Genomic DNA, 24901 nt, shown 5'->3' on the forward strand with positions numbered 1-24901 from the left:
TTGTGGGTTGTGTTAATAGGACACTTCTTTGCCTCAGCTACGTCTACTGTCTACTCTACTGACCCCTTTAGGGTGTGACACTGTGACTATTTTATTTCAAGCTGTCGAGTATTTGTATGGAACACTCACTGTTTGCATGTTTTGAGGAATAGCTGGGGCACAAAACCCATACGTTTGTGACATGCGGTCATGAATTTCTTGGAGGGTACTTTTTCTCTCAAGTCAAAAACTTGATGACTGCTCGGTACTCGTTCTTGTCCATTTCTGGGTCCATTTCGACCCCCATCACCTTCAACTGGTTGTCACTCATGTACAAACGGCCTCAACAGACTAAATACACTTGCAATGACCTACTCAAACAATGTACTACATTGACTAGTCCACATTGTTATTGCCCATAGTTGAAAGCTAGTCATAGAAAATAGTAAACGTAGTTTATCATAATATCTACACTGTCCCAAGTTGAAACGCGAAAGTTAACCCAGAAATCGATTTGTACAAAAATTGTGAAATCAGGAAATAACCGCTTAAGATCAATGAACAATTAAATTACATCGAAACACATCTGATTAAGTTTACAATCATAAAAGGCACAATGAGTGAAATATTTGGCAGCACCAGTATAAACTTCACCACCAATGAAACGCACGTCAGGTTTCTTTGTTTGTGAAATGAACAAAATAATTTGTGAAAAGAACTGTATACCCAATGCCATTGAGATACTACAGACCAGACTAATGTGAAATGCGATGGCGAGGCACTTTGGATGAAATGTGACTACTATCACCAGAGAGTTCGCAAAGCAGGCAGTGTCCCAGACCAGCCTCAATCTGGACGGCCAAGGGTCACTACTCCAGTGCAGGACCGTTACATCCGGGTGACACATTTGCATGACCGACAGCCAAGAGCAACGTAGACAGCTGCAGCCACTCAAGGTCCACGTCAACCCGTGGGGAGGAGGAAGCGTCATGGTGTGGGGAGGCTTCAGTCATCATCACAAGGCCCCTCTACAGGTGCTCCGTCGTGGCACTGCTGTCGTGTACAGGGATGCTGGCTCTTCGCAATCACGTCACATCTCTCTTCCTGGGTCAAACTCAAGGCCAATTAAAGTTGGTTGACTGTGATAGAGAAACTACTTTGTTGATTGTGAACTACGCAATGTCATTTATTCATACCACTGTACCGGGATGGCAGTTAGCAGTAGCCCGCTAGCCGGGACCAGTTTTATTAATATTATAGATGTTCTTGTAATTTCTATCCTTGATGTACCTGCATCACCTTCCTGACACGACCCGATATAACTGAAAACTGTTCAAAGCAGCAATAAATGTAACACTCACTCACTCATCCCAGAGTATACTAACTTGGCCTTAAAATCTGAGGACTTCTTGAAATACTTGCCAACATTTTCCCAAGGAGGCAAACATCTGTTTGTCATTATGACGTTGTTGTACTTGTTAATGCATGCTGTGTTAAATTTCCTAAGGTGGATGTTTTATTGGATACTAGATTCTTACAGTAACAACAACAATAATAATGTTGATGCAATACGAGTTATATTTCCTTCCTGTGATATTGGTAGAACATGTATAATATTTTCATTGGCCTGGAGACGTGTGTGTCACACATTGAAATGAATGTTGTTTAAGGTTGACAATCATTGCATGATGTCCGTGCCTTGGAGTGCAGTGATTGCTGTATGCGTATGTCAGCAAGATCTTGTAGATATGTATAATGGGGACCAAGTATGGAACAAACTCACATTTTTAAGTTAAGATGATCAACAACATGATTAATCCTTCCTGGGCACATTAGAAGTGCTGGAATTGATATTTGTAGGACATACCTGTTCAGAGTTCAATTCAAATCTCTGAAATGTTGGAAATTGATAATTATTTATTTAATATTCAGGTTAGGTAATGAGGGAGGGTGTAAGTGGAGGAGGGTGTTTGTAGAGGAGGGTGTTAGTGGAGGGGAAGGTGTTAGTGGAGGGGAGGGTGTTAGTGGAGGGGAGGGGGGGGTGTTGGTGGGGAGGGGTCTTAGTTGGAAAGGTTGTTAGTGGTGGGGTGTGTGTTAGAAGGGAAGGGGTGTTGGTGGGGGAGGGGTGTTAGTTGGAAAGGGTGTAAGTGGAGGGGAAGGGTGTTAGCTGGAAAGGGTGTTAGTGGGAAAGGGTGTTAGTGGTGGGGAGGGGTGTTAGCAGGGAAGGGGTGTTGGTGGGGGAGGGGTTTTAGCTGGAAAGGGTGTTAGTGGTGGGGTGTGTGTCTGCAGGGAAGGGGTGATGGTGGGGGAGGGGTGTTAGTTGGAAAGGGTGTTAGTGGAGGGGCGGGTGTTAGTTGGAAAGGGTGTTAGTGGAGGGGCGGGTGTTAGCTGGAAAGGGGTGTTGGTGGGGGAGGGGTGTTAGTTGGAAAGGGTGTTAGTGGTTGGTAGGGTGTAAGGCGATAAACAGAAATACACAGAAATACACAGGATGAAGTGTTTTCATCAAAATCTAAAATGATGCTTATTGTGATTACTTTTCTTTTTAAACAAGAAACATTCGAAACCAATTATCCAACATATTCCTACTCACCACACTAGTATGTATTCTTAACCTGATGTCACAAAATTTGTATTTGCTGTTTATGATATTAAATGTTAGAAATGTTGATCTTACTTCAGGAAATGAAAATCATCAGAGACGGTGTTCTTATTTTGTGTTTACGAATGTTGCAGCATCTGGAGATATATACATTGATGCCCGCTTGTCAGCTTAAACTTAAGTACTAAATAATAGATTTTCAAGATCAACCCTAGACTATGTTTTATCTGTGTGGATAATCTTGTTGTTATTGGCAACTGTTGTAAATATATCAGTGTTGTCGTGCTGAGCTTGTGTACAATCATGTGTGAATATCATTGTCATTGATACGCGTGGAAGAAAATGACATATCATTATGTACATATCCTTGTCATTGATACGTGTGGAGAAAGCGACATATCATATGTACATATCGTTGTCCTGTATTGTGTTTCTACATGCTTTGAATGTTTCCTTCTTGGAGCATAGTCCATTTTACATCCCTTTTGTACAAATTTATATGAACATCATATTGTACAGATATAAGTTTTAAAGACAAGTTTAAAACAAATCAAACAATTTATTTTCTGTAATGTTATTGATAAAAAAAAAATACCCAGAAAGATTGTGAGGGATTTTTCTTGTTTTTGCACCCAAATTTACAAACCGGTCCAGGGTACCACAATATGCAGTGTACCTAGATCTCCATCTTCCCAAGCTACCATAAAACCTTGTGAAATCCTGATAGAAAGAGCATGCGCGATTGTACATCAAAAGCTGTGAAATATGGATACCAAAGGCTGCTGCTGCTGCAATATTGCTGGACATAAAGGTTAAGTTGACTATTGGAAAGTTGAAGTCATCCCCCTTGTCATACAGTCTTGTTGGACCGCCTCTGTGGTCTAGTAGAAGGGCGTCTGCCTGGAGAGAGGAAGGTCGGGGGTTCACTCCTGGCCACGTCATACCAAAGAAGGTAAAAGATGGTACTTGTTGTTACCCTGCCTGGCGCTCAGCATTACGGGGCTAAAATAAGTGGTCTGCTTTGAATCAGTATGCTGTGTCAGAGTTGCGTATTAATGTTAAACTGGGCATGGTATCTCAGTGGGCTAGCACCATAATGGCATCAGTAATATTGGCAATAATACAAGCAGACATACGCACACACACACACACACACACACACACACACACACACACACACACACACACACACACACACACACACACACACACACACACACACACACACACACACACACACGTGCATGCACGTCACTATATATGTGCAATATTCTTGAACTCGACATTAAACCCAATTTGACCTCACCTCACCTCGCCTCCAATCTTGTGGACAGTTTTTTGTCACTCTGTCACTGCCTAGATCTAAATATGAAACAGACAAGGCGGTCTCACTGGTGACCTTTATTTCTAGATGAGGTGGGTAAATATTTGGAAGGGAATTGGCTACTTGATCCTTATTGAACTTCACCAGCTCATCAATACATCTAAACTTGGCCAAATTTCCTTGTTTCAACTGTCGATCTGACCAGAAAACCCAAGTCATTTCTTTCATATTGCTGAACAGATGAAGAGGACGTACAAGAACAACTGATGTTTCTCGTGACGGTCGCACGGACTAAGACAGATCATACGATGGGAAGATTCAGAGGATGGACCTGAAAGGTAATTATCATTGCAATGGAGCAGTTCAATAGATTATCAAGTTCGTTTTCTGTATTTTTTATAAGTATACTTTGTAAAAAAAGTTTTCCTGAGAATTAATACAGCATGTTATGGTACGTGGCTAGTTAATGTTGAAATTTAGATGTCAAACATCTGCTTAAGATGACCATCCTGGGCTTTATAGCTGCCAAAGCAAACAACTTTGATAATCTGTGTGCGCGTGTGTGTGTTGGCGCGCGCGTGCGTGCGTATGTATATATGTATTGCACAAGATGTAAGACATTATATTTGGCAATCCGTGCAGATTGTACTTCTTTTCAAAGATTAATGAAACACATAGAAAAAGGTAAAAGTAGTTTATTATAACATCTACACCGTTACGTTTTGATTCCCAAGTTGAAACACTAAGGTTAACCCAGAAATCAGTTTGTACAGAAAGAATGAAATCAGGAAATAACCACGCAACACCAATGAACAATCAAATTACATCGAAACACACATGATTAAGTTGATAAAATCAAAACAAAGGAAATATATACATAACTGCAAAAGAAACACAAGTAAAGTTTTTTGTGGAAATGTATGTAATAGGTTGTTTTTTTACACATGCAGCGCAAATCACATGCAGATATACCGTGCATTTTCCCCCTTGTCAATCCTTTATAAGCCACTATATAAAAAAGCACTAAGCATTTCACACTCGACTTTGAAAAGGTACAGGATACATAGTTCGATTAACTAGTGAGTGAGTGAGTATAGTTTTACACCGCTTTTAGCAGTATTCCAGCAATATCACGGCGGGGGACACCAGAAATGGGCTTCACACATTGTACCCATTTCGGGAATCGAACCCGGGTCTTCGGCGTGGCGTGCGAACGATTTAACCACTAGGCTCCCCGACCTGAATTAACTGAGAGTCGTTGCCATTGGGATGCCACAGGCCGGATCAACGTCACATGCGATGTCGAGGCACTTTGGATGTCGTGCATCTACCATCAACAGATTGATCGCAAGGCATCAACAGACAGGCAGTGTCCACAGCTGGCCTCGATCTGGACAGCCAAGGGTCACAACTCCAGTGCCCCGTTCCACAAAGCGATCTTAGTGCTAAGTTGGTCGTAACTCCAATACTTTATCATAGGCTTACGATCAACGTAGCACTAAGATCCCTTTGTGGAACGGCGCCCTGAGCAGGACCGTTACATCCGGGTGACACATCTGCGTGACCGAAAGCCATGAGCAACAGAGACAGCTGCAGCCACTCAAGGTCCACGTCATCCCGCGGGGAGGAGGAAGCATCATGGTGTGGGGAGGCTTCAGTTACCATCACAGTTCACAGGTCTTCATACCAAACAATTAGCATATCGCTGAAACTAATTTTGTTTTCTATACAAATGAATGTCATGTATTGCTTAGACATGGCTGGTGCAGTTAATACTGCCGTTTAAACAGTTTTAATAATATGTATTTCGTTGATCAATAGAGGGATATTAGTGACTGTCATTTAGCTTACTACATGCAGGACTCTAGTCTTGTCCAAACGCCATCTATAATTATAATATGGAGCACCACATGTTTGGAAGAGACACAAATAAAATAATGAAATAAATACCGATAATTGTTTAACAACAAATACATGACATATATATTACAATATCACATTAAAAATACCTGTTACATTACAATTTATCTAAAGTTTAACGTCGCGTCCAAGATTATTGCACTTATATAGCGATGTGCATGCACGTGTGTGCGTGTGGCTGCTTGTACTAGACCGGACTGATGCCGATTTATAGTGCTAGCACACTGAGATACCATGCCTCCAAGCCGACCAGTCCTTGTTTTAACCTCTTAGTGCCGAGCGCCAGACAGGGTAACAACAAGTACCATCTTTTAACGTCTTTTGGTATGACGCGGCAGGGGATCGAACCCCGGACCTTCCGCTCTCCGGGCGGGCGCTCTACCACTAGACCACGGAGGCGGTCCAATTTCTCTAAAGCTGTACACCACATTCACGTCTAACCTAAAACAGCATTTTGTCGTACAATAACTTATCCTAGATTTAGACACAGACTATGAATGAAATAATCATCGGTGGGGGAACCCTCCCCTCCATTTGAAATTCACAACCAGTAAAATGTACCCCGTCCCCACGGAGGGTAAAAGCAGTTAGTTTAAAAAATAACTTGGATCTGCCTCTCATAATTAATAATCGATAATAAACATACATACAATCAACCAGACACACAAACCCTTTTTTTACATTGGCATGTATCCGAAACAAATCCAAAGTATGTTCCCGACATTTTTTATTAGATAAATCAAAGGCTGACACGTCTTCAGTTGTATCACTTGTCCTGTTTGTATATAAAAAAGCGTATATAATGGACGTGGTGGTGAGTATTTACCCGTTTTATATTTATTTTTAAAATGAGAACTCAATTCATTTCAGGGCTTACAGATACTGTGCATTCAGAAGAATCTCAACTTCAAGTCTAGTTTACCTTAGACGTCCTAAAAATTCAGAAAAATTCATCCTTCATGTTTTGTGAATAAAATGAGAGAATGAGACGCATAGAGGGGCTTTAAGTATGCAAGACCATAAACTGAAAATGAGAACTTTTATACACCAAACCTGTGCCAAGTATATTGCCTTAGCATGTCATCTAATCAATTCGCATGGTCCTTTGCAACTGTTGTACGATGGTAGTCAGTCATGGATTATTAACAATGAATAATTTCTCAACCAACTTCTTTATGTTAGTTTGGATATTTCCCAGACAGATGCCTCAAAGTGCAATCATGTATATGTTGCATAACGCTGCACTCAGCAATATTCCAGCTATATGACGGCGGTCTGTAAATAATCGAGTCTGGACCAGACATTCCAGTGATTGACATCATGAGCATCGATCCACGAAAGTGGGATACGCTGAAATGCATCTGGAGATCAAGCCTGTCTATTCTTGGACGTTTTTGACAGTTTCGAGTCGGCTCCTCTGTGGGTCAGCGGTTGCTCTATCGTAGGCAACCTAATCGTTTACTAAGCACCGTGACGATATATATGTAATGTGGTAGATAATATATTTTTGAAACCATTATCAAACGAACAGGCTCATTGAGTATTGAATTGAGTGAGTGAGTGAGTGAGTAAGGTTTTACGCCGCTTTTAGCAATATTCCAGCAATATCACGGCGGGGGTCATCAGAAATGGGCTTCACACATTGTACCCAATTTGGGAATCGACCCCGGGTCTTCGGCGTGACGAGCGAACGCTTTAACCACTAGGCTACCCGACCGCCCTAGTATTGAATTGAGACATACATAAGTAGCTGTATCGAGAATAAAAAAGTCACCGTGTTAAAAATCAGAACAAATACCACGAGTACTTGGATCACCTGTCGATGGATATAGAACTTTCAACTTTGGTGAAGCGCCATGGTTTGGGTACAATGGTTTGAGTGGATTGCCGATCTAAATTATGGAAACACTGATACTAGCGTTCATTTAAAAGTTGGAGCCGAAATGAATTTTTGCTTCATTATAATACTACACTCGTATATAAAACAAGCATTGAACTTCAGCAACTTAGGAAGAGAACGTGACTTGGGCACCCATAAAAACATCATCAAGCCCACCACTCACTATGACGCTGAATCTATGACGTCACAGTTGGCTGTCAAAAAGTTCCAAAATTCAAGGAAATCTTGGGTCTCAAACGACACTGTCTTTGTTGATTAATTTTCTGCATTGATAGAAAGTTGGTTGAAAAATATATCCTTGGGACAACACAGTCACCAACGTAAAAATGATAAGACTTTATACACATAATGTAAAGATCTTAGCAACCCGGTGTTTCTTCTAGTTGGTACGGTCGTAATGTAGGTGCCACATGTTAAAAAGAACTAATCATCAAATATCATATATGTCTATTCTTCAAATGCGGTATTTCCTGAATACATTACTGTCGTACAGTGAGTGAGTATCGTTTTACTCCGTTTTTAGCAATGTAGCGGAGGGGCACATCAGAATTTATTAGGACTCGGACCTGGGTCTTCGGCGTGACGAGCGAACGCATTAACCACTAGGCTACCCCACCGCCCCACTGTCGTACAGAGATGGAGGAGTTGGAAGGAGAGTTGTCCCTGGGTCATCTGAATTTGTTAATACGGATCAGGGTAAAAGGTAAACACACTACAATTTATAGAAAATCCCAGTAAGCAATCCATAGGCTAGGCTGTCGTCAGAATCACTTTCCTCACAGTGCTCCAGTGTCCACACAACACCAGATGCTTCATGCCTCATTACTCGCTGATTGTTCATTTTACATGTATAATTATTCAATAAATCGCGCAACCTGTTGACTTTGATTTTTATCTTCTCTCCTTTGTCAACAGTCAGAGGTGAAGGAAACATCACCACATCTGAGAGTTGTGCCCCTGTCACATCCACGTCCTGGTGATGCTTCAGCAGGGTTGTGTCATCAGTGTCAGTAACAACTATCTTTACAGGCACCTTGCCTCCCTGGCTCCCAGAATACACGCTCAGCCCGGTCAGGTGAACACTGGCATCACAGGATATAAACAACGCATCACATACATTGTGAGAAAAACGCTTTGTCTCGTAGTACTTTTGGTCAGGAGGTAGGCGAGACAAGTAAACGACAGGAGATTTCCGAGATATGTTACAGAACGGCCGTATATCCAGGTGGCTGATAGAGTATTTTCGTAAGAACATTATGACATGGGCATCACTTAATATACCTTCATTGCATACAGTCGTGGCAAATTGCGCCATTGAAATAAATGGAAAACGAATGAGAAACAAACACTCTTCCAACACTTCTCTTTTCTCTTCTGGAGTTACCTCCCTTCCCTGACGTCGACATTCAGCTTCCGCCCACGACATCACAGATCGGAAGATGCAAATCTCGTCAACTTTAATGTCATCTGCCTTCAGGATCAGCTTTAGACATTCCTTGCTTAGCTCACAGAATCCCTCGCTAGCAATAGTCATCTCCGCTCTGGATTTAATTACCAGAAGAGCTCTGTCCTTGAGGTTTTCTTTATCAAACAGGACTGCTAGTTGTAGGAATACACATGCGTTGCTAGGCGACAGAGATTGTAAGCAGAACTCCTCACATTGCGTTTCCAATCCTGGGACGTCGTATTTCTTAGCAGCGTTCATCAGACCAAGGACAGTGTTAGGAGTTAACGCGACCTCCCCCGTGTAGAGAAACCTGGTGATGAAATGTTAATGTCATATATAGTCTCACTCGGGTGTGTTTGGATATCAAATGTATCAACTCAGGCTTGCTGAGACACAAGGGTGGGATTCTATTAATCATCAAAAATCATTATTTAGCTTAACTTTCTGAATAGCAACACCAAGTGTCTTGGATGTAACTAATACAGCCACAGTTTCAGTGGCAGTGGGATTAGTGATGTCATTTGATTGTGATGTCATGGTAACCGATGACATCACACTGGCCGCAAAGCATTGTTACAATTTCATTAATCTCACATACATATATCTCTCATGGAAATCAGTTTTGGGTGATAAATAGATAATCTCACCCGAGTGTCTTTTGATATCAAATATATCAACATGAGTTATGTCATTTGATTGCGACGTCATGGTAACCAATGACGTCACAGTGGTCTGCAAAGCATTGTTATGCAATTTCATTGCAGCGATATCTACAGTGTAGATATCTCTTGATCTCACCGTAGCGATATCTCCTGTGGGAACCAGTTTTGGGTGATAAATGATCGTGATGTTACGTTTTGTTAAACAGAAACTATGGAATATCAGTGTTAACATACCAAGTAGGCAAACATGAGATATTTCAGAAACCACTGAGTGATGTAATTTCTAGCCGGTAAACATTTCACAAATCAGAAATTATTGCATGCTGGTGTAATTACACCATATGAGTAAATATTTAAAACTCGAGAACCATCAAGGCATAGTCGGTATTCTACAATAGACTACTTTCAGTTGAGATTAATTAGGGTTGTGTAAATCGTTTTGTCTCTTGTTTTAGATGCTTACAAAACAGCTCTAGATATGGTGATACGTTGTCGTGTCATATTGTGGCTGCTGGAGATTGTGCCATGTCAACAACTTGTTCTCTTTGTACCTTCTGTTATCTTCTGTTATCCGTCTGTCAGATAGTTCGAAATATACCAATAAAACATCTCAACTAACCTTAGAAAGGTCTTGAAGTTGTCTGTCTGAATATCAGGAATCACTACTTGGCCCGTCTCGGGGATCGATCCACAGAACATCGTGCGAAACACGCAACTTCGGCTGACTAAAATGAATTTGTGAGCCTGGATTGTCTCCCTTTGATCTCCAACGAGGAAGGTCACATCAGCCAACAACAAACTGTCCAACATGTGCAGGTTGGTTTCCGGGAAGGACTTCCCACTTTGCAAATTGTCAACATCAGTTGCCATGATGTGTCTGAACAAACAATTTTTTTTATAAATTTAACTCAAAACGTTTTCAATTTCTTCGAACATTTATATTGGGTGGCCAAATTATGGAGTCGCAATATGAACCAGGATGTGGTGATAGCGGGCTCTGATCCCGGATTCGTCTTGATCACGATTCTTGGTTTGACAGCACCATACACTTAGATTTCACCAACACGGAAACCACTCCATATGGGGCTTCTAATCCCACAATAAGATGTCACGCACTCACTCCACCAACACTAAGATTGTCACGCACTCACTCCACCCATACTATGATGTCACGCACTCACTCCAACAACACTAAGATGTCACTCACTCACTCCTACCACACTAAGATGTCACAAACTCACTCCACCAACACTAAGATGTCACGCACTCACTCCACCAACACTAAGATGTCACTCACTCACTCCTACCACACTAAGATGTCACAAACTCACTCCACAAACACTAAGATGTCACGCACTCACTCCACCAACACTACGATGTCACTCACTCACTCCTACAACACTAAGATATCACTCTCCACAACACTAAGATGTCACTCACTCACTTCTACCACACTAAGATGTCATAAACTCACTCCACCAACAGTAAGATGTCTCTCACTCACCCCACCAACAGTAAGATGTCTCTCGCTCACCCCACCAACACTGAGATGTCACGCACTCACTCCACCAACACTAAGATGTCACACACTAAAACCACCCACACTGAGATGTCACCCAATCACTTCACAAACAATAAGATGTCACTCACTCACTCCATCCACATTAAGATGTTACTCACTCACTCCACCAACACTAAGATGTCACTCACTCAACCCACACTATGATGTCACGCACTCAATCCACCAACACTAAGATGTCACTCACCCACTCCTACCACACTAGGATGTCACGCACTCACTCAACCAACACTAGGATGTCACTCACTCACTCCACCAACACTAAGATGTCACTTACTCAACCAACACTAAGATGTCACTCACTCACTCCATCCACACTAAGGTGTCACCCACTCACTCCACACACACTAATAAGTCACGCACTCACTCCTCACACACTAAGATGTCAATCATTACACCACCACTAAGATGTCACTCACTCCACCAACACAAAGATGTCACGCACTCCACCAACACTAAGGTGTCACTCACTCACTCCTCACACACTAAGAGGTCATACACTCACTACACCAACAGTAAGATGTCAATCACTCCACTAACACTAAGATGTCACTCACTCACTCCATCCACACTATGATGTCACTTACTCACTCCACCAACACTAAGATGTCACTCACCCACTCCTACCACGCTAAGATGTCACGCACTCACTCCACCAACACTAAGATGTCACGCATTCACTCAACCAACACTAAGATGTCTCTCACTCACTACACCAACACTAAGATGTCACTCACTACTTCACCAACACTAAGATGTCACTCATTTACTCCACCCACACTAAAATGTCACGCACTCACTCCACCAACACTAAGATGTCACACACTCACTCCACCTACAATAAAAGGTCACTCACTCACTCCATCCACACTAAGATGTCACTCACTCACTCAATCAACACTAGGATGTCACTCACTCACTCAACCAAAACTAAGATGTCACTCACGCACTCCATCCACACTAAGGTGTCACCCACTCACTCCACACACACAAAGATGTCACAAACTCACTCCACCAACAGTAAGAAATCACTAACTCCACCAACACTAAGATGTCAAGCACTCACTCCACCAACAATAAGATGTCACTCACTCACTCCATCCACACTATGATGTCACTTCCTCACTCCACCAACACTAAGGTGTTACTCACTCACTTCACCATCACTTAGATGTCACGCACTAACACCACCCACACTAAGATGTCACGCACTCACTCCGGCAACAATAAGATGTCACTCTCACTCCACCAACACTAAGATGTCACGCGATCTCTCCACCCACACTAAGATGTCACTCACTCACTCCACCATCACTAAGTTGTCACTCACTCACTCCTACCACACTAAGATGTCACGCACTCACTCCACCAACACTAAGATGTAAAGTACTCACTCCACCAACACTAAGATGTCACGCACTCCACCAACACTAAGGTGTCACTCACTCACTCCTCACACACTAAGAGGTCATACACTCACTACACCAACAGTAAGATGTCAATCACTCCACTAACACTAAGATGTCACTCACTCACTCCATCCACACTATGATGTCACTTACTCACTCCACCAACACTAAGATGTCACTCACCCACTCCTACCACGCTAAGATGTCACGCACTCACTCCACCAACACTAAGATGTCACGCATTCACTCAACCAACACTAAGATGTCTCTCACTCACTACACCAACACTAAGATGTCACTCACTACTTCACCAACACTAAGATGTCACTCATTTACTCCACCCACACTAAAATGTCACGCACTCACTCCACCAACACTAAGATGTCACACACTCACTCCACCTACAATAAAAGGTCACTCACTCACTCCATCCACACTAAGATGTCACTCACTCACTCAATCAACACTAGGATGTCACTCACTCACTCAACCAAAACTAAGATGTCACTCACGCACTCCATCCACACTAAGGTGTCACCCACTCACTCCACACACACAAAGATGTCACAAACTCACTCCACCAACAGTAAGAAATCACTAACTCCACCAACACTAAGATGTCAAGCACTCACTCCACCAACAATAAGATGTCACTCACTCACTCCATCCACACTATGATGTCACTTCCTCACTCCACCAACACTAAGGTGTTACTCACTCACTTCACCATCACTTAGATGTCACGCACTAACACCACCCACACTAAGATGTCACGCACTCACTCCGGCAACAATAAGATGTCACTCTCACTCCACCAACACTAAGATGTCACGCGATCTCTCCACCCACACTAAGATGTCACTCACTCACTCCACCATCACTAAGTTGTCACTCACTCACTCCTACCACACTAAGATGTCACGCACTCACTCCACCAACACTAAGATGTAAAGTACTCACTCCACCAACACTAAGATGTCACTCACTTACTCCATCAACACTAAGATGTCACTTACTCACTCCACCCACACTAACATGTCACTGACTCCACCCACACTATGATGTCATTCACTCACTCCAACAACAGTCAGATAACACTCACTCCACCAACACTAAGATGTCACTAACTCACTCCACCAACAGTGTGAAATCACTCACTGCACCAACACTAAGATGTCACGCACTCACTCCACCCACAGTACGATGTCACACACTAACAACACCCACACTAAGATGTCATTAACTCACTTCATCCACATTAAGATGTCACTCACTCACTCCACCAACAATAAGATGTCACTCCCTCACTCCATCCACACTGAGATGTCACTCACTCACTCCACCAACAGTAAGATATCACTCATTCACTCCACCCACATTAAGATGTCATGCACTCACTCCACCAACACTAAGATGTCACTCACTCACTCCAACAACACTAATATGTCACGCACTCACTCCTACCACACTAAGATGTCACGCACTCACTCCACCAACACTAAGATGTCCCTCACTCACTCCTACCACACTAAGATGTCACGCACTCACTCCACCAAGACTACGATGTCAATCACTCCACCAACACTAAGATGTCAGTCACTCCACCAACACTAAGATGTCACTCACTTACTCCATCCACACTAAGGCGTCACCCACTCACTCCACACACACTAAGATGTTACTAACTCACTCCACCAACAGTAAGAAATCACTCACTCCACCAACACTAAGATGTCACGCACACACTCCTCACACACTAAGATGTCAATCATTCCTTCAACACTAAGATGTCACTCACTCCACCAACAATAAGATGTCATTTACTCCACCAACACTAAGATGTCACTCACTCCACCAACACAAAGATGTCACGGACTCACCCAACCCACACGAAGATGTCACTCACTCACTCCACCAACAGTAAGATATCACTCACTCCACCAAGACTAAGATGTCACTCACTTACTCCACCCACACTAAGATGTCACTCACTCCACCAACACTAAGATGTCACTCCCTCACTCCATCCACACTGAGATGTCACTCACTCACTCCACCAACAGTAAGATATCACTCATTCACTCCACCCACATTAAGATGTCATGCACTCACTCCACCAACACTAAGATGTCACTCACTCACTCCAACAACACTAATATGTCACGCACTCACTCCTACCACACTAAGATGTCACGCACTCACTCCACCAACACTAAGATGTCCCTCACTCACTCCTACCACACTAAGATGTCACGCACTCACTCCACCAAGACTAAGATGTCACTCACTCCACCAACACTAAGATGTCAGTCACTCCATCAACACTAAGATGTCACTCACACACTCCACCAACACTAAGATGTCACTCACTCCACCAACACTAAGATGTCACTCACTCCATCAACACTAGGATGTCACTCACTCACTCCACGCACACTAAAATGCCACTCACACACTCAACCCACACTAAGCTGTCACTCACTCACTCCACCAACAGTACGATATCACTCACTCCACCAACACTAAGATGTCACTCACTCACTTCACACACATTAACATGTCACTCACTCCACCCACACTAAGATGTCACGCACTCACCCCACCCACAGTACGAAGTCACTCACTCCACCCACACTATGATATCACTCACTCACTCCACCAACAGTCAGATATCACTCACTAAACCAACACTAAGATTTCACGCACTCACTCCACCAACACTTAGATGTCACGCACTCCAACCACACTAAGATGTCACGCACTCACTCCACACACACGAAGATGTGACTCACCTTACCAACACTAAGATGTCACTCACTCACTCCAACCACACTAAGATATCACGCACTAACACCACCCACACTAAGATGTCACGCAGTCACTCCACCAATAATAAGATGTCACTCACTCACTCCATCCACACTAAGATGTCACTCACTCCATCACCACTAAGATGTCACTCACTCACTCCACCAACAATAAGATGTCACTCATACACTCCACCCACACTAAGATGTCACGCACTCACTCCACCAACACTAATATGGCTCTCACTCACTCCACCAACACTAAGATGTCACTCACTTACTCCGACAACACTGAGATGTCACTCATTCACTCCACCCATACTAAAATGTCACTCACTCACTCCACCAACACTAAGATGTCACACACTCACTCCACCAACAATAAAAGGTCACTCACTCCACACACACGAAGATGAGACTCACTTCACCAACACTAAGATGTCACTAACTCACTTCACCCACACTAAGATGTCACTGACTCCACCCACACTATGATGTCACTCACTCACTCCACCAACAGTCAGATATCACTCACTAAACCAACACTAAGATGTCACGCAATCACTCCACCAACACTTAGATGTCACGCACTCCACCGACACTAAGATGTAACTCACTCCCTCCACCAACACTAAGATGTCACTCACTTACTCCATCCACACTAAGGCGTCACCCACTCACTCCACACACACTAAGATGTTACTAACTCACTCCACCAACAGTAAGAAATCACTCACTCCACCAACACTAAGATGTCACGCACACACTCCTCACACACTAATATGTCCATCATTCCATCAACACTAAGATGTCACTCACTCCACCAACAATAAGATGTCATTTACTCCACCAACACTAAGATGTCACTCACTCACTTCACACACATTAACATGTCACTCACTCCACCCACACTAAGATGTCACGCACTCACCCCACCCACAGTACGAAGTCACTCACTCCACCCACACTATGATATCACTCACTCACTCCACCAACAGTCAGATATCACTCACTAAACCAACACTAAGATTTCACGCACCCACTCCACCAACAGTCAGATATCACTCACTAAACCAACACTAAGATGTCACGCACTCACTCAACACACACGAAGATGTGACTCACCTTACCAACACTAAGATGTCACTCACTCACTCCACCAATAATAAGATGTCACGCACTCACTCCACACACACGAAGATGTGACACACCACCCACACTAAGATGTCACGCAGTCACTCCACCAATAATAAGATGTCACTCACTCACTCCATCCACACTAAGATGTCACTTACTCCACCAACACTAAGATGTCACTCACTCACTCCATCACCACTAAGATGTCACTCACTCACTCCACCAACAATAAGATGTCACTCATACACTCCACCCACACTAAGATGTCACGCACTGACTCGACCAACACTAAGATGTCACGCACTCACTCCACCAACACTAATATGGCTCTCACTCACTCCACCAACACTAAGATGTCACTCACTTACTCCGACAACACTGAGATGTCACTCATTCACTCCACCCATACTAAAATGTCACTCACTCACTCCACCAACACTAAGATGTCACACACTCACTCCACCAACAATAAAAGGTCACTCACTCAACACACACGAAGATGAGACTCACTTCACCAACACTAAGATGTCACTAACTCACTTCACCCACACTAAGATGTCACTGACTCCACCCACACTATGATGTCACTCACTCACTCCACCAACAGTCAGATATCACTCACTAAACCAACACTAAGTTGTCACGCAATCACTCCACCAACACTTAGATGTCACGCACTCCACCGACACTAAGATGTAACTCACTCCCTCCACCAACACTAAGATGTCACTCACTTACTCCATCCACACTAAGGCGTCACCCACTCACTCCACACACACTAAGATGTTACTAACTCACTCCACCAACAGTAAGAAATCACTCACTCCACCAACACTAAGATGTCACGCACACACTCCTCACACACTAAGATGTCCATCATTCCATCAACACTAAGATGTCACTCACTCCACCAACAATAAGATGTCATTTACTCCACCAACACTAAGATGTCACTCACTCCACCAACACAAAGATGTCACGGACTCACCCAACCCACACGAAGATGTCACTCACTCACTCCACCAACAGTAAGATATCACTCACTCCACCAAGACTAAGATGTCACTCACTTACTCCACCCACACTAAGATGTCACTCACTCCACCAACACTAAGATGTCACTCCCTCACTCCATCCACACTGAGATGTCACTCACTCACTCCACCAACAGTAAGATATCACTCATTCACTCCACCCACATTAAGTTGTCATGCACTCACTCCACCAACACTAAGATGTCACTCACTCACTCCAACAACACTAATATGTCACGCACTCACTCCTACCACACTAAGATGTCACGCACTCACTCCTACCACACTAAGATGTCACGCAATCACTCCACCAAGACTAAGATGTCAATCACTCCACCAACACTAAGATGTCAGTCACTCCACCAACACTAAGATGTCACTCACTTACTCCATCCACACTAAGGCGTCACCCACTCACTCCACACACACTAAGATGTTACTAACTCACTCCACCAACAGTAAGAAATCACTCACTCCACCAACACTAAGATGTCACGCACACACTCCTCACACACTAAGATGTCAATCATTCCATCAACACTAAGATGTCACTCACTCCACCAACAATAAGATGTCATTTACTCCACCAACACTAAGATGTCACGCACTCACTCAACACACACGAAGATGTGACTCACCTTACCAACACTAAGATGTCACTCACTCACTCCACCAATAATAAGATGTCACGCACTCACTCCACACACACGAAGATGTGACACACCACCCACACTAAGATGTCACGCAGTCACTCCACCAATAATAAGATGTCACTCACTCACTCCATCCACACTAAGATGTCACTTACTCCACCAACACTAAGATGTCACTCACTCACTCCATCACCACTAAGATGTCACTCACTCACTCCACCAACAATAAGATGTCACTCATACACTCCACCCACACTAAGATGTCACGCACTGACTCGACCAACACTAAGATGTCACGCACTCACTCCACCAACACTAATATGGCTCTCACTCACTCCACCAACACTAAGATGTCACTCACTTACTCCGACAACACTGAGATGTCACTCATTCACTCCACCCATACTAAAATGTCACTCACTCACTCCACCAACACTAAGATGTCACACACTCACTCCACCAACAATAAAAGGTCACTCACTCAACACACACGAAGATGAGACTCACTTCACCAACACTAAGATGTCACTAACTCACTTCACCCACACTAAGATGTCACTGACTCCACCCACACTATGATGTCACTCACTCACTCCACCAACAGTCAGATATCACTCACTAAACCAACACTAAGTTGTCACGCAATCACTCCACCAACACTTAGATGTCACGCACTCCACCGACACTAAGATGTAACTCACTCCCTCCACCAACACTAAGATGTCACTCACTTACTCCATCCACACTAAGGCGTCACCCACTCACTCCACACACACTAAGATGTTACTAACTCACTCCACCAACAGTAAGAAATCACTCACTCCACCAACACTAAGATGTCACGCACACACTCCTCACACACTAAGATGTCCATCATTCCATCAACACTAAGATGTCACTCACTCCACCAACAATAAGATGTCATTTACTCCACCAACACTAAGATGTCACTCACTCCACCAACACAAAGATGTCACGGACTCACCCAACCCACACGAAGATGTCACTCACTCACTCCACCAACAGTAAGATATCACTCACTCCACCAAGACTAAGATGTCACTCACTTACTCCACCCACACTAAGATGTCACTCACTCCACCAACACTAAGATGTCACTCCCTCACTCCATCCACACTGAGATGTCACTCACTCACTCCACCAACAGTAAGATATCACTCATTCACTCCACCCACATTAAGTTGTCATGCACTCACTCCACCAACACTAAGATGTCACTCACTCACTCCAACAACACTAATATGTCACGCACTCACTCCTACCACACTAAGATGTCACGCACTCACTCCTACCACACTAAGATGTCACGCAATCACTCCACCAAGACTAAGATGTCAATCACTCCACCAACACTAAGATGTCACTCACTTACTCCATCCACACTAAGGCGTCACCCACTCACTCCACACACACTAAGATGTTACTAACTCACTCCACCAACAGTAAGAAATCACTCACTCCACCAACACTAAGATGTCACGCACACACTCCTCACACACTAAGATGTCAATCATTCCATCAACACTAAGATGTCACTCACTCCACCAACAATAAGATGTCATTTACTCCACCAACACTAAGATGTCACTCACTCCACCAACACAAAGATGTCACGGACTCACCCAACCCACACGAAGATGTCACTCACTCACTCCACCAACAGTAAGATATCACTCACTCCACCAAGACTAAGATGTCACTCACTTACTCCACCCACACTAAGATGTCACTCACTCCACCAACACTAAGATGTCACTCCCTCACTCCATCCACACTGAGATGTCACTCACTCACTCCACCAACAGTAAGATATCACTCATTCACTCCACCCACATTAAGATGTCATGCACTCACTCCACCAACACTAAGATGTCACTCACTCACTCCAACAACACTAATATGTCACGCACTCACTCCTACCACACTAAGATGTCACGCACTCACACTGCAAACACGAAAACGTCGTTTTTTTCCGTATATGGTCATTGGACGGAAAAACGACGTTATTTGGACGTTTTCAAACCATCGTTTTTCCGTCCAAATAACGTCGTTATTTGACATCGGAATTTACTGGGAGAGAACGATAGCGTTAAGCTCCTCCCTTTCTTGATTGACATTGTCAATCAAGCAACAGCGTCTCCCGGTATTTCTACTTCTCGGTTTTCATTGGTCAGTCCCCGCGTGTTAGATTACAGGCCCGCGTTTGACGCAGCACTCGAAGCGCTTAGCGGAAGTATTGAAATCAATCGTTCTGCGCATGCGGATTACTTAATGCCTTGACCAAATTTTCCGTTCTGTGCATGCGCGATTTCGCGTATTGTTTCCTAGATTTAATGTCACCACTATTTGACAATGGTTCATAAACACAGTCACGTGAAGGTTCGGAATCGTAACGAGTAACTCCATTTAAATTGAAGAGTATCCCCAGTGATATGGGAGATTCCAAGATGAAACTATTCTATGGCTATCTAGGCTGCCACCCAAACCGATCTAAACGGGACCCGATAGCTTATTGTATGCTATATAGTCATATGGAAGTGGACAAGAACTATACATTGTATTCCGGCCGATTGTTCTTGCATTTACTTATAAGTCAGGAAAATGGACTTAAAAGGGGAGTTGTTGAATGTAATTATTTTAATTATTAAATGTTGCCTATACACTAATCTGGACGAACTTCTCATTGTTCTGTTTATGTCATCCTATATACTATTAGTATGTTACCATTCTAAAGTCAACCTCTCAAATAACATTATATTGTTCATAGTATCAAAGTTTAATCAACAATATCAAGAGCAGCGATTTAAACCACTGAAACACCCAAACACAAGGCTGTCATCAAGCGCTAGTGCAGACGTGATGCATCGTAAAAACTGTATCGTGATGTCTTCAGAAATACAATTATACTACGAGATAGTACGGCTAACGCTGATTCACCGGTGGAACAAAGACAATATCGCTAATACAGATATAACGTATTTGAATGCTAATACTAAAGACAAACAATCATTATTTTTGCAGTGACGATATAACACGTATACACGTTTATTGTTAACTTTCATCAGTTTTGCTCTTCATTTTAATAACTTTGTTTTCACATATATATGTAGCAATACCCGACAAGCATGTCATACATAATTATGGGGCAGTTTTCAATCTTGTACTGACTTACTCTGGTGTTAATGAGCGAAGTTTATTGGCTTGTGTGTAAAACCCTATTATTACTTAGTTTATTTCTATCTAATGACACCCTGTACTCTGGATCATGGCTCCGTGACTATCCATAACAATTAAGATGAACATTCAGTTCAAGTAAATGAATGAGTTTGTTTTGACGCTACAGTCAGTCAAAAAACCAATGCTGTGAGGTTTGATAACACACTTCTACCAGGTCGAACATCGTGGATCCTCATTTTCTGCCTAAAGAGAATCATAGTTCATATGCTAACCGATCTGGGAATACCCCCCCTCAAGATGATCTTACTTGTTGCTAAATCTATCATCTATCCTCCCAATCTCACCCCCAACGCCCCCCCCCCCCCCCCCCCCCCGCCGCCCCCGCCGCCCCCGCCCCACCCACACGCACGCACGCAAACACGCACACACGTACATGCGCGCGCACACGCACACACACACACACACACACACACACACACACACACACACACACACACACACACACACACACACACACACACACACACACGCACGCACACACGCACACACACACAAACAACTGACCTAAATAACCTGGATAGGAAATACTGCTGATAGCCTCTGGTCAACTCAGCCGCGCCACCGCAGAATGTTCGTCCAACTCTGCAGGGGGCATTCTCAGTGGCTTCAAACGCGCTGAAATGTTTTCGCCTTGCATCCAAGATGCCGGACAAGTGAAATCGTATGAAATTTGGCTATTTTAGGTCCTATCTCTTTTTTGATTACCCAATACAGTCAATTCATAGTTACACGGTTGTGAAGAAGCTTACAACTTTATAAGACTTATTCATCTCATTCAAAAAAAGCTACTCGTGCTCACATAAAGTTGTAGTTATTATGTCACTGTTTTATTTCTGTAAAAATATATTACATGTTCAACAATTAAGATGAACATTCAATTTCCGATATAAGTAAATGAATAAGTGTGTTTTACGCCACAATCAGTCAAAGACCAACGTTGTCCGGTCTGATGACACACAATCTCCCGGGTAGCACATTGTGTACACCCTATCCCCATTGAAGTCTCCACTGTGGGTATTCCTGGGGACGAAAAGGCCCCATGTACCTAAGAATTTCATCAATACATTCATGCGCGGCATTCTCTGCCTAAAGAAGATCATATAGTTAACATGCTAATCCAACTCGAACTACCATCCCGATCAAGATTAATGTTTTATGTAACATCCAACAGGCCCACATTTACGCACGCACGCACGCACGCACGCGCACGCACATATTTGGATTTACCAATCCCAGAATTGAGAAGACGTGCGTTACGAAACTCCTCCAAGTCATCATCAATATCCGTATATGTCTGTAATATCATTACCCATCCAAAGCCGAATATACATTTATTGTGTTTTTGTGACAACAAATGTTATAATTGGGATAACACTTTCTGAGTAAAGTACAGATTCTCGTATTTTCTTGGGTTGAGTCCCGTCCGGGATTTGAACCCACACTGTGAGTGAGGCACCCAATCGCCAGAACACAAAGTTGGCGATCTAACCCAGCCACCGAACCAAAAATGTTAGTCCAGATGACGTATACTTTGTGTACTCCTCTGACAAGGGAAAAAGGGCACGGCTTCTATGACCGAAAGCTTTGAACCAACAATGCCTTTAAGAAAGTGGTCAACAGTAACACACATTATATTTGGATACCACTTTCTCAGTAAACTACATATTTTTAGGGTGGAGATAATAGACGTTGATGGTTGATTATCAATGGACAAATTAAAGCCAAAACTTAACTTATGAATGATTGGTAATGGGAAATGGACAATTGGCAAACGGGAGGCGGGGTAATCAGCGCCATGCCAGTTATCTGTTGGCTTCCCTTGTTGCGTTCCCTTCTTTGCTATCTTTTTACTTTTGTTGTTCTTACAGGTACAAATATATGTTCTCTGTCTCATAGCATTTAATAATATGCACCTGATGAAGGAGAAAGTATATATTCCGAAACGCAGTGTTCCTCCGTTGACATCCATAAATATTTTTCCTTGTGCGTATCAGTTCTTAATGCCCTTCAAAGACTCAATCTAGCTTTGTTTTTAAATGTGGTGATATTTGCGTAGAATATAATATGGTCATGCCTATATACATTTGGGTCTTTGTCTACATAAGCATTTAGACATACAATTTAAAGCTAAGGACATTGCTTATTCTGCAGGAATGAAGTACACGTCATAGCAAGCTGTGATCTTTATTCATACTTTAGATATTCGTAATGGAGATCTGTAACTGAAGTTTACCGTAATCTTCCTCAACTCTCACCTCCTGACCAGTTGAACGTCTTAGTGCATTCAGATGCCATTGTAAAATTCCAGACTGCCCCTCTTTCTGTGATGTTTTGACGGATGAAATCTATTGCGTTATAATAATCTCTGTTTGCTGATATATAATATGTACATGTTGTAAAATATTTACGATATTTTAAACGTGTAATTCGATGCATATGCAATGCAATGTGAACATAAGTGCGGATGCACGAAGGCGGTTATAGTCATAGTTATACTGCGATGGATGTAGGGGAATGGTAGGGGGATGTATGTATGTATGAAAGCACGAACACCGATACATGAGGGCGGATATAGTTATAGTTCGATCGATGTTGGGGAATGGTGGGAGGATGGATTATGTATGAGCATGCGCATGGATCCATGATGGCTGACGTAGACATTATGGTGGGGAAAGAAGAATGTAATGTGATGTGCGTGTATGTGTGTGTGTGTGTGTGTGTGTGTGTGTGTGTGTGTGTGTGTGTGTGTGTGTGTGTGTGTGTGTGTGTGTGTGTGTGTGTGTGTGTGTGTGTGCGTGCGTGCGTGCGTGCGTGCGTGCATGCGTTGTGATACGAGGGTTGGCGAACATGTTGTCAGTTGATTGTGTGAGTAAGTTAAGTGGTTGAGGATGTGGCAGGTATGAGTATTGGTACATGCAGACTTGGGGTTGGGGGACTGGGTGTGCCTGTACTGAGGTCTTTTGTTTCACTCACTTATAGTGTTTTCTTTCACTCAAATACTGTTTTACGCATTTTAATGACTGAAACTGTAGTGACTCAAAGGTCATACAGGCCGGGCATTCAACATATCTACCCCAACTACATACGTAGCCATTTTTATGGTGTACAATTCTTCTTCTACCTCTCTCACACACACACACACACACACACACACACACACACACACACACACACACACACACACACACACACA

At 43.1% G+C, this 24901-nt stretch overlaps 1 protein-coding gene across 3 annotated transcripts in view; it reads right to left on the minus strand.

The window, feature by feature from the left end:
• Positions 1-6143: 6143 nt before the first annotated feature.
• Positions 6144-24901, minus strand: part of LOC124143549 (BTB/POZ domain-containing protein 6-like) — a 52496-nt gene continuing 33738 nt past the window's right edge. For 2 of the 3 annotated variants that reach the window (XM_048389062.1, XM_048389061.1), the window contains exons 2-3: positions 10451-10708; positions 6146-9479 (exon numbers count right to left, since the gene is read on the minus strand). In XM_048389062.1, the coding sequence (XP_048245019.1) occupies positions 8435-9479; positions 10451-10708 (1303 nt within the window). In that variant the 3' untranslated portion in view covers positions 6146-8434. Of the gene's footprint in view, positions 9480-10450; positions 10709-24901 lie in introns of all 3 variants that reach the window. The other variant, XM_048389063.1, reaches the window with a different exon arrangement.

This window comes from Haliotis rufescens, unplaced genomic scaffold (genome assembly GCF_023055435.1).
Source record: "Haliotis rufescens isolate VD_foot unplaced genomic scaffold, xgHalRufe1.0.p SCAF_8, whole genome shotgun sequence".
NCBI classification, from domain to species: domain Eukaryota; kingdom Metazoa; phylum Mollusca; class Gastropoda; order Lepetellida; family Haliotidae; genus Haliotis; species Haliotis rufescens.